The 13,001-nt window shown below is 33.0% G+C and overlaps 1 protein-coding gene across 2 annotated transcripts in view; it reads left to right on the top strand.

Annotated features, from left to right (window-relative positions):
* Ns1 (Nucleostemin 1) overlaps positions 1 to 13,001 on the top strand; it is a 57,808-nt gene that overhangs the window by 14,768 nt on the left and 30,039 nt on the right. For both annotated transcript variants that reach the window (XM_075376452.1, XM_075376460.1), the window contains exon 5: positions 6,079 to 6,324. In XM_075376452.1, coding sequence (XP_075232567.1) covers positions 6,079 to 6,324 — 246 coding nt within the window. The remainder of the gene's footprint in view (positions 1 to 6,078; positions 6,325 to 13,001) is intronic.

Genomic DNA, 13,001 nt, shown 5'->3' with positions numbered 1-13,001 from the left:
TAATTTTTGTTGGACTTGTTTTATTATTTGTTATACTTTCTTGTTTCTCGTTATTTTTATTACTCAAGTTAAAAACATTTTATTTAATATAAATGAATAGTAAAATAAATTTTAATACATTGAAAAACTGAAATTACAGATTTTTCATAATATTATAAATTTTAAACAGATTATATTATTTTAAACTTACTATTTATATGAAAGTAAATTTTAAAAAGTCAAGTTTATTTCTAGCATTCATTATTCTCAGCATCTCGTTGGTTACAGTTTTGCACGTTGTCATTGTATGTTCACAGCAGATGGGAACTATGCATAATAAGCATCTTACTGTTGTTTTACAGTTTTTATTCCTAGGACAATATGTGCATTTAATTCTTTATTTGTTAGGAGCAGGTTCTACTGCAAGTATTTCCTGAATTCCTAAATGTTTTTTAATCTTCAGCTATAAATTGTTTTGCAGACCATTTTTTTGTACTTTAACTATTAGGTGATTTCTACAAAGCTCAAAAGCTAGACTTTTCAAATACTTTCTTCGAACCATTTTTTCTAAGTGTTGCTAAATAAGGTTGGAGCAAGCACTGATTGCTCCAACATCAGAAATGATGAAAAGTAGTCGCAATGGCCATGTGTATGAAATCTTATCCATGGAATATTTTGATTTCATCTGGTTGACGACATGAACACCACTTTCGTAAGATTATAAAAGTTTAATAGTATCGTTTATACAAATCCAATATCTTCATCAATTTCATCCGTGTTGTGTATACTTGAGATAAGAATTACATTTCTGTCCTTTTATAGAACTTATGAGACTTCTCTTCAAAATGTAAATACATTACTATATATGGATTTTGGTCTTGAGTTGACTAATAGAAGCGGAATTTCTCTTTTATTTTTTCTGATTGACGACAACTGTCAAGTTTTAATCTCTAACAAGTTGATCAATCTGGACTTTCTGATGAGAACCAGTTATCCATGGTTACATTTCTTCATGAGTATCTGTTTGATTTTATCATTTATTGCACTATGCTACTAGAAGAAATTATTTAGCTGAAATGATAATTCAGCTTAAATGGTATCCTTTAGGCTGGATACCAGTGTAAAGTTCCATAGTGACATATAGTATACCATGGTATACTATAGTTAACCATGGTGAATACCTTCAATGCATATTTGATGTGCTTCCTTTGATTATACTGCCCAAAACTTATCAGCCACAAAACCTCTCAAGCATTTCATTCAAAGTTACATATCCTCTCTAACATTGTAAAATTCCTTACAACATTGAACTGAATCCTTCAAAAACATTTGATTGGAGCGAGTCTATAGACTGCTTTTCTAGCTAACCTCATGACTGCATTATCAAATCAAGAGTGCTCTCACAAGCAAATAAATTCGCTTATAAGGCATAACCAATCGAAGAGATATGCCGGTGTAGTACCTTCGGTATCCCATAGATTCTGAACATTTTGGTAAGATTTTGTCATTACCCCAGCCAAATAGAGTAATCCAATAACAGCCATTATTTATCTCATTAGCGTTAATGTTGAGTACATCACTTTCACGAGCATAATTATTTATATTTTCCTGAATTTGAGTGTTAGTGTGATGAGTAATTTCCTCAACAACATGATCAGGAAAATATAGCTCCAAGCTTCCTAAATTGTACTGACATTTCTTGCTTTACCTCTTACTCCAGGAGAATAAAGTACTATGTTTCTTTGCCTCCTATGTATTCCATGACATGGCGCATGCACATTCCACAAAGTAATATTGTCCTTGCCAACATACTGAAGGCCTTGGTTGTCGTCAGCGCCATCACCAGAAACTTCACTATTCCTGTTGTGATTACTATTTATCATTTCTGCGTTGTCATTCAAGTCTGCTAGGAGTTACTCTTCCATTATATCTTCATCAAGCTATTGTAGTATAATTTGATTTTGCCGCATTTGATGGTCGATACCCATATGATGTCTCATTACTGCAATGTCTTATTTACACAAAAATACTTACACCTAACAATATTTACATTAAACAAAGTTAACAAATTATTTACACAGGAATACAAAATTATTACAAAAAAATTTATGCATAAATTATTTACTTGAAAATAAGAGAAAGTTATTATAATAGCTTTAACTTGAGTTTACACCACCAACACTATACAGAAAAGTATAAAAATACTCAAATAAAATGTAACATAAATATGAAGAAGTAAATTCCTAATTGTAATGACATAGATGGTTGACCCATTAGTGCAGAAATCACTTCAATACAATTCATACTCATTCACTTTCTGCAGAGCTATGAAGGTGACTGATAGTTCGAGCAGTAGGTTTTTCCCACTCCTAACTATATAAATGACAGCTACTAAGAACATCATAACTATAGTGTGTTTTAATAAAAAATATTATTAGTTGAATTTGAAGATGAGCTCACTCGTTGACCAACAAAGGCGATTAACTATTATTTTTGCACTGAATACAAAAATAAAAATTGTGTTTAAAAATAAAACAATGATGTATTCAAAATTATGATCACTTTGACAGTATTATAAAATCTAATAATTTATATTAATAAGTTGATGATGTGAGACAATTTACTTCTTTCATCTCTGATATAATTCAAAAACTAAATTTAATTGGCTCTCTAACTCCTCCATAATAAATATACGTTCCACTCAATGATTTACCAAATTTCCTCTAATCATTTGTGGTTTTAATAACCGATTGAAAAGAAAAAAACATATTTCACACCTATTAGTAATAATCAGATATTCTTTGAAAGGAACTACAGTATATGTTCTGTCTAGTTGCTTGTAAATAGTTTGGTCAATTTTCTATGTTTATTTTTTTTATGCTGTTTATCTAATCATTTAAAATAGTTTTGTCAATTTTCTGTGCAATTTTTAATGTTTTATTTATTTATTTTTTTGCTGTTGCTTGTCTAGCTATAATAATTTAGTCAATCTTCTATGTTACTTTATCTTATCGGTAAAAATTTCATGCAGGCAGCTTCTACATATTGTATTTGAGGTTTTTCTTGTGAATTTATTAATTTGTTCATGGAGATACATTTCCTTTTCCATTTATATTTCCTATCCATTTATATTTCCTTACATTCTTCATTATTTCTTAATTTGATGTATGTATCAGCTTGGAAATTTTTTAAAACATCAACAACATTGTATATGTTGGAATGAGAAGTGTGGAAGTGCACATTTACACTTTAGATTGCAAGATCACTTATAGATTCACAGTTTTTCATCATACACTTTGTTGAAATGCTGATATCCATCCATATTCTTGGAGGAAACAAATCATCATCAGAAGTGTAATTGTCAAATGCGTAATTTGTGATTATTCTTATCTTTTCTTTTCCCTCAGGTTCTAATGCCAGTCTTTGAAACAGGCATCTATGTCATCAGGACTTAGGCCAAAAAATAATTTTAAAAAACAGCTGATTTCCATGTTTAATTTATATTCAGAAGACAATCCAGGAGTTTGAATTTTTTCTACCAGTTTTGCCCTAGATGAAAATGACAACCCTTGGTTTTCATTGAATAGCAACTTTTGCAGCACCATAAAGTGTTGTTTATAGCTAGTATGATTCGAAGTCAAGAGAGAAATTATGCAATATTTGCACTTCATAGCAGTTAACCTGAATAGTTTGGTGTAAGTGCAAGAGTCTTTGTCCAGTAACACAAAAATAAACTAATGGTGCATTCATACCATTTATAAATCCATTGTGAATATCTGTTTGAAAAATTTTGGACAACTTTTAAATGTACCATCAACATAGAGTTTTGGTGTTTGACACAGAATTTTTAAACTTCAAATCCTTTTTCTGGATTGTTCATCATGAGGAAATCTTCCCCAGTTTGGTGACAATTTCCATTTCTTGCAAAACGCAATGAGTTACATAATGAATTTTTAGAAGACTTTGATGAATTGATTTTCTGGATGCCTAATTACTTGCTTGATTAACTCATCTCCAGGTGATAATCATCTTATGTCTCCATTATTTGTCAGTTCTGTTTGTCAGATTTTGATGACATAAAATATCTCAAGCTGCATTTATTTTCACAGAATTTGCTATTTTTTTGTCTGTTATGTATGTATTTTCTTCCAAACATGCATGAGTGTGTTCTTGAAAACTTTCTGTAATTTTAGTTTTCAAATCACTTTTTAAGTAATACTTAAAAGCCTTTGTAGTTATGCCCATCGCTTAATTCCATTATCATGTTTGAGGAATCTGAATTTGTAACCACTGACTATATAGATTGATTTACTCTTCTCACTTTTCATAACGTCCATTATCAATCACTTGCTACACACTATACACAATTTCCTACTCACAGTGACAGCTCTTACTAACAAAAATTAAATGCAGAAAAATCCTTAAAAAGTTATAAATACAACAAGAAGCATATAGGGGTGGGGGTGTTGAGCCATTCTTATTATTAGAAGTAACGAGGACGCAATTTAAAAAGGGAGTCGGGTAGTAGCAGACAGAATTTACTGAGCCTGCATTTATTGTTACAATAAAAATTTATTTTAAATTTCCATTTAAAACAAAACTCCAGTAATAATGTAGTGACTAACTATTTCTGGTATTAGATTTACTTTTTGGGGATACTGAGTGTGTATTCTCATACTTGTTGGGAATTGTTATTGCTCCTATATTTACTAACTTAGCCATTTACCATGAAAGTGAGCAGCTTTGTTTTGAATATTTAATTGGATTAAAAAAAAAACTTATTTTTTTTAAATTTTCATATAATGATGCACTAAAACTCTGGTAAAAATTAACAAAAGAAAAAAGCCTTTTAAAAAATCAAAACTATACAAATTTAACTCTGTTCTCTCTTTGAGATAAACTCTAGAAGTCAAGCTTCTTGTTTTCTTCAAATGAGTGACAATTGATCTATCTATCAATTAAATCAGTTTGTGTATGTGTGTGTGTGAACATGTGCATGTGTGTGTGTTTATTTGTCAGTTAATTATGTGTTTTATTTCTTCAATTAAACATGAACATGTGATTGTCTGAAAGGGTATAAATAGCTTTATAAATTATTATTTTTTAATTATGTAAATAGAATTAAAATTAGGGAAAATGTTTTTTTCTTTTTAAATCTCTTGATAAATACAAATGGTTTGAGATTATCAATAGTATAAAAGATAAATTATAATGATTGATTAACATTTTGTCAAATGCTACATTTAAAGTATACTTCTGTTTGGAAAAGAGACATGGATACTTGAAAAAGGAAAAAAAAATGTAGGCAGTTGATATATAGGCAAGAAAAAGAATGAAGAAAATTAAATGTACACAAAGTGAAAAGGAAAAAGGAATGAGTGTAATGAACAGAAATAGGAACTTAATCAGAAAATTCCACAATACAGGAAACTAAAAAAATTGGAATTAATCATGGGAAAAGAAAGGCTGGTTAAAGAAAGTAGCAAAAGGTGTCAAAAAGAGGGGACGGAAATTAGTGAACTAATTTGAAATTAGGGAACTATCTGAAGAGGGGAACTGTAGAATTTAGCTGGAAATATAAGAGAATGGAGATGGGCAATGTACAGGGGTCCTGCCTTTGGGCAGGTAATGATATAATAATAATATAATACCTGTTGCTAAACTATGCTTGATAGATCCTCTATTCATGATGGGCATTATGCTTTTCCTTGAAATCCACTGTAGTTGAAGATTACACATCAATCTTTAACTTGCCCATTAGTTATTTAGCAGTAAAGTAAATATTAAATGTTAATTTTACTTTAGTTTTATGATATTTTAATTTTAGTATTAATTATGTTATGATCAGAGTATGTGTTTTGAAAGAAATTTGCTTGTTTATTCTTACATAATAAAAAATTTCAAGTGTAACCTATGTTGTTTTAGTATGTTTTATTTTAGTTATATTTTTTGTTTTAATTACTGCCTTAATCATTCTTTACCTTTTGAGTACTTGATAAAATTTGTTGATTGAGGCTTGTGAAAATTATAAATATTTGTTTCTTGATATAGAGTTTAATAAAAGAATGTAATTTCTTCTATATTGTATTTTTTTGACAGATTTAGTTCCAAGAGAAATTCTAGATCGATGGTTAAAATATTTACGGCGGAGTTTTCCCACAGTAGCATTTAAAGCAAGTACCCAGTCTCAGTCAAACCGATTGGGTCGGCAAAAATTGAAACGTCATGCGCCTAAAGAGGCTCTTCAAGTTTCACAGTGTGTTGGGGCTGAGCTTCTAATGTCACTGTTGGCTAACTATTGTCGAAATAAAGGAATTAAAACATCTATTACTGTAGGAGTTGTTGGTAAGTATACATTTTCATTTGCAATGAAATCATGTGTAGTGTGTGTAAAATTTAATAAAAATTTATTAATTTATTAAAATTTCTGAAGTTATTTTTTTTTAGATTAAATTTTCTGAACTGATTAGGAATAGTGCATATAATAATGCTGCTATTCCCCACAAAAAGAGATATGTTAAAAATTTAATCTAAAAATGTGTTAGTTTTTTTTATATTATCTGTCTTTCTTATGACTGTATGTGCCGTAAGCATATGATGTGCAAGTAGTCCTAATCAGACTTCTTGTCTCTGAGAATCATTACTTTCAACTTTCATCTTTGAATTACCATCATTATATTCATCACATAATCAACCCCTGTAATGGAACAGAGTGAATCCATCACTTGTATGGTTGATTATCAGTTGCATTTCAGTTGCTGATTTAAAACAATAGATGCAGCTCAGTAAAGAATGCATTTCATTCTTCATTTCTTTAATAGACCTTGTATGGGAAGTTAATAATTCTTGGACATGATTGGGCCATTTATTGGGAGTTAATTTGTCTTGCGTCCAGTCAAAGTTTATTGGTTTGCTTGGCATTTCTCTTGCTGCCACCCCATTTGGTCGCTCTAAAGCATAAGATTGAATGTCTGTGCCATAAACGGTTACTGAGCCACAAAACAGTTTAGCGACCAATGTCCTAACTAGCTCCTAGAACTAACTTAAAAGTGTGAGTGGAATAAGCATGGTACCATACCATGTTGAATAACAACAACCCCGATGAAGCCGACCACCATATCCCTGACCGTGTATGGCTACTGGACCAAGAGGACCTCAATAATTCTCATGGCTTCATTGGTGGCTGCTTGGGAATGACGCAGGTTTAAGTGCCCCAGGCACAAGTGTTCAACAACGTGACGACTGTCCTTGAAAGCTTCCCCTATTCAGGTATCGCCATATGCCGTATTGTTTACAATCTTCGCCAGGCTGTGTCATGCAGTCTGCATTGTTTGCCTCCAACCTGGTATCCGGCATCAAAGCCTTTCAACAAGGCACAGGGAGCGCACTTTGCAGGTGCGGTGGTATTACAGCAGTTAACTGCCCTGTGCCCAGCAACGACACATCTCTGACTCTGCTCTACAGTAGAGAAAGGTGTGCCCAAAGCCTTGACATTTGAAGCACCGGGGTACTTTTGTATGGTTGACAACCCTGCAAGAGGTCTATCCAAAAAGACCACCGGCCACCAAGCCCTGCCAGACCTTTGGCAAGGTCTCAATTATCTAGTGGCTCTTGGCTCTTTCAGGCCTCTTTCCACCCCAACTGCTGGACCACTCTTGTCCCCTTGAGGAAGTCCTCGACAGCCATATCCAACACAGAATTTTGACTGTATAGCCCTGAGGATTTCGGGCTCCTCTACCCTCGTGGCCCTTGCCAAATCATAGACCAACACTTGTGGCCTCTGGTCGGCCAACTACTGAGCCTTCAGCCCGTTTTTCCTAAGAACATCGGCCTCCAGCAGCCGCTTCGCCTGCTGCTCGTTAACAACCTCCAAGATGACTTAATGGTCCCTTTTTTGTGACCTGGGAAATCTTGAACCTTTCCTTCCATGGGTCCAGGACCTTCTTCAGGGTCAGCTCTGTCATTGAAGATGAAGCCCCCAGACCAGGCATCACAGGGACCACCTTGATGATGACCTGCTTAATTTTGATAGTCGGTGCTTGGACTAGTGGCAGGGGACTAACCTGCTTAGGCTCCAGTGCGGCTGTTACCACAGCAAAAAAGACAGGCTTTTTTACCTTCTCCTTTACCCGTTTTAAGTGTGGATCTCACGAAAGACCCTCCCTGTTTCCGGTTTGAAGTCCTTAACTCCTTCCACCACCTGATCCACCTTGCCCGACCTTGCCCACCTTGCCCAGTCGAGAAACGACTGAATCAAGGGCTCGGTTTGCGCCCTGGAGGTTTTTGTTTTTCAGCAACCATCAAGGAACATTCAGAAAGGTACGAGTCGACTGGCTGTCTAAATTTCACTGAAATCCTTGACTCTGTTTTAGAGGATATTTTGGCCCATGCAGACTGCATACCTTCAATCTGCCCTATCCCTTTGGATCCCGAGGTAGACCCCTTCAAGTGTGACTTCGCCTTGAAGTCCTCTAGGACAGAGCTGACTACCGCGCCACTGTATTCCACCATTCTCAACTTGCAAGGAGCTGCCTCTCAGCCTTGGGTCGCCCTCCACTGTCTTGTTCTCCCTGTACAGTTCCAACTTTAGTCTTTCCCACACAGCTTGATGCATAGGTTTTGGCCGGATTTTTCTTGCAGTCCGCCAGTGCACAAGAGGGTAGAGCCTCCACTCTCATGGAGACCTCCATGTTCTCCTTAACAGAGGACTGTGGCTTCGGCAGAGACTTGCCTAGTGACCTTCTAGGCAGGAAGGGGGTCACCGGTAACCAAGTCTTTGGCTAAACCAACTAAGACCTCAAGGCAATCTCGCCCGGATTGCTCCATCACAGCTAATTAAAATAATACAACAACTGCACTGCCAAGCAATGCAGCTCAATTTGAATGAAACCTAACACCTACCACAAGACAGGTGAGCGTTCGGCTTAGTTATTCCAAGTAAGGCCGCCTGTTCTCACACAACCCCACTCGAAAAAGTCAAAGCTTTAAAGCTCCTAATATATACCACTGACGAGGTTGGAGCGAAATCTATTCCCAAACCTGCCAGAGGATCAGAAAAATTTATAGGCCTCACAAACCTATGAAAATGGGGACACGATTCAAACAAAGGAAACATCCTTATTTAGCTGACAGTGGCATTTCTGCAACACACTACACGGTTGTGTTGCCTAAACCCCACAGCAACGCAGGTTGACTGACAGCCAGTATCATTGCCCCGACGATGTGAACATAGGTACGCTGTATTTGTTGAAGCAATCTATCGCTACTGGTAGCAGTAATTACAAGTTTTACAGCACTGGGCCAGAGGCCGGGAAGCGATCAAAGATTATGTTAAGGCACCTAATACATATCTAGATTATATGTCGTGATACTCTAAGTAATAATGACTAATTGTAAAGTAACTGAAATCTTATTGCAAACAGATGAAACAAGACTTACAAAGTCTGTTTCTAAACCAAACATTTTTAATTTACATGCCAACGGAGATATTTAGTGATGTACAGTTTACAGCATTGTGTTCTGTATAACCTCCTCTGTAGCCACCTGTTCTTGAATTGTTGATATCTCATTTAATTTTCATGTTATTATTTGAGTGCAACATGCTTAAGTGTAAGTAGTGATTTTTGTAATGTGTGATTTTCAGGAGCAACAAAACAATGTAAAATTTTACAAACTGGGAAAAGCTTTCACAGAAATGTTTCAGCTTTTGAAACAAGCTTACAGAGATGATGCTTTAGGTTGTACACAATGTTGCAAATGGTTTTCACAATTTAAAAATGGTCATCCATTAATTGAAGACGACCCTCAACCATGTTCAGAAAATCAACAACCTGGATTTCAGAAAATTGTCGATTGTCTATCAGAGAATTTGCAGAAGTTAGCATCTCAATTTGCTATTTCCCTACTTGCCAGTAGGGAAATAGCCCTACTTGCCAGATTTGGCTCTTTGTGATTTTTTATTTTTTCCAAAATTAAAATCGGTAATGAAAGAATGCAATTTTGAGACTATTGATGACCTTAAAACAAATCTGTTACGGACCTTAAAGATCATTTCAAATGAAGCTATCCAGGACTGCTTTGTGAAGTGGAAACGTCGCTGCAAAAAAGTATGTGAATAGGGGAGAGGAGTATTTTGAAGGGGACAAGGACCAATAACACTGATACCCAAAAAAATAAAATGTTTAATGTTTCTACCCTTCAAAAAAAAATTAAGGGAAAATGTGGTTAAAATCTGTAAAAATTATAATTTTGCATGGCCATACTTGTGTTAGAATGATTTTGTTGATGCTTTTATTTTATAAATAGCCTCAGGCACATCCCGAATTAATTTGCAACAGTAATCGGCTAGCATTATAGTATTCATTTCCCTTCATAGCGACTTTCCATTACTGAAATGTCTTAGTGGAAACATTGACCTTGTTTGTCACTTATGTTACCATGGTTTTCGGGGAAAAAATCCAGATGTGAGTAAACGAAATGTACTATAAGATATATTACAGCTGTGTATAAACTAAGAAGTTGATTAATAATTCGTGGTAATTGTTGGATTTTTTTTGCCAAGAAAAATTTTTGCAAACATCTTTAAATGAAGCCGAAGCTGCACTTTCTATATTATTTAACATTGAGTTAAATACATGATGTTTGACCAACTTTCTTACTTGAGGATCAACAAATATTCCTTCTTTAATTTTTTCCTTCACTTTCATTTGGAAATTTCTGCTTGATGTACAAAAATCCAGGACTATCCATCTTCATTGCTTTTACAAAATTTTTCATTAGTCCTAGTCGTAAAATTAGTTCATTAGTCCATATGGAGGGGGGTGTAAAAAAGTTTTTTGGGTTCAACTAAGGGGGCTCATGAATAATATTATTCCCATTTGGAGTTAATTTGTCTTGTTTCTTCCAGTATTTGATAACATTATGTTTATCCCTAGCTTAGTTGTCCCATTCGCAAAGAAAATACATGTATTTAGTATAGCCTAACTGCATGCTTAACAAAAAAGCTATAACGTTCAAATCACCACATATGTTCCAGCTATGATTTTTATAATTTATATTTTTAAGAATGTCTTTCATCACATCTGATCTCTCTTTCAAATTAATATCATAAGCAATTGGTATCGAAGGATATTTGTTACCGTTGTGTAGTAGAACCATTTTTAAACTGTATTTGGATGATCTATGATAAGGTGCCAGTCCTCAGGTTTATGAACTTGTCCTAAGTACAACATAAGCTCATCAATATTTGTACAATAAACCAAATTATTTTCATCAATAAAGTATTGAGAAATTTCTTTTTGTTGGTTTCGAAAGCCTGAAATTTTTGTATTGTTTTGAAGTAAATTCCAACCTTGCAATCTTGATCCTAACAGTTCAGCTTGATTTTTGATAAATTTAAATCTCTAACCAAGTCATTTAATTCGACCTTGATATAAGATGTGGTTTATTGGAAGATAATTCAAAATTAAAAACATCGTTGACTTCTTCAGTAATGCCTGATTCTTCATCGCTGCTTTTGAAACATACATTCACAGGTGGCTCAGGAACTGGAATAATTTCACTGTGAGGTACAGGCCTGATTGCAGATTGTGATGAAGGATATTTTACAGTATGTTTAGACTTTTTAGAAATTCCACACTTGTTAAACAAAATTAACAATCTGTTACATGATCCTTTGGTTCACGCCAAACCATTATGTACATATGTCAATAATAAGTGACTATGATATGATTTAATTCTTTGTCTAGTATTGTTTATTTACAGCTTACAAATTATATTAACAAAGTTTAACAGTAAAAAATGAGCTAACAAAATACAATATAGGACCTTAAAATGCTATATATACATTATAAAAGAAAAAATCCTTTAGTTAAAATTTACAAATTTTTCAAAAATGATGGGTGATAGAAAAATTCTGAGTTCATATTTGTTTTTAGCATCAAAAAACAGATTAAAATCATGTACCGCATGTTAGGAAACAAAAATTATGTTTATCTGTGTAATCTGTAAAATTATTAATAAAGATTAAAAAAAATAAAGTTCGATTATTTTCTGATCAGTTTTCATAATGTAACTAAAATCTAATGTACTTTTTGCAAAGTTCATAAAAAATTTGAAGATTTTGCATGAAATAAATATATTTAATAATTGTAAATTGTTAATTTTATTTAGTCTTTTATACACAAAATTATTTTTTTTTTTAATTTTATTTCTTACTATGCATTAAATAGAATGTATGCATATATATATTCTATTTTAGAATATATGCAAATCACCATTTTTTTTTTTTTTTTCTTAATGAATGTGAAGGTGGTTTCAAATTCAATTTTTTTTTAATTTTTTCCAGTTTATTTACACTGTTCTGCAATGCTCACCTAATTAGTAAATTATTTTACCTAATAAAATATTTTTTATTGCTCTTCTAAAGAATTGTTGTTTCAAATCTGTACGTGTTGATTGCTATTATGAATTACTCGTATTTTTCCGTGATTCAGCTGAGGTAAAACTTTTTTTATTTGAATTTTTGATTCATATAGAAATTTATTATTAATTTTATTAATTAATAATTTATTTTGATTTCTTATTAAGACATTTCGCGAAGAATTCCCTTTGCAGGATCTAACAGTGCATTATTCATAATAAACTAATACCACTTTTATTCTGATAAAAATGTCTAGTTTTTAAAAATGGATGTTCAAATACTTTTAATAATTCTGTATGAACATTACTGTTTAATTAAAGCAATGTAATTTGAACCTTGTGTTTTTATTTAAGCAGGTTCTGAATTAAATATAAAACAAAAATTGAAATAAATGTTTGGTATGTTTGCTCAATATTCATTATAGCTCAATTTACAGTTTTTTTTCTCTATTTTAATTCCTTATTTTAACAATATTTAGTTTTTTAAACTTCATTTTTTCTCGGAGGTCCTCCAAGCCACATTGCCCCACTATCTTCTGTTGATATCGTGTGAAGAAAGAAATTTGGTAGAAATAAAAAATTAAAGCAAAAAAGTATTTTAT

This window comes from Lycorma delicatula, chromosome 1, assembly GCF_047948215.1.
Source record: "Lycorma delicatula isolate Av1 chromosome 1, ASM4794821v1, whole genome shotgun sequence".
NCBI lineage: Eukaryota > Metazoa > Arthropoda > Insecta > Hemiptera > Fulgoridae > Lycorma > Lycorma delicatula.
The sequence above is the reverse complement of the archived record's forward strand: the minus strand, read 5'-3'. Positions and strand labels throughout refer to the sequence as shown.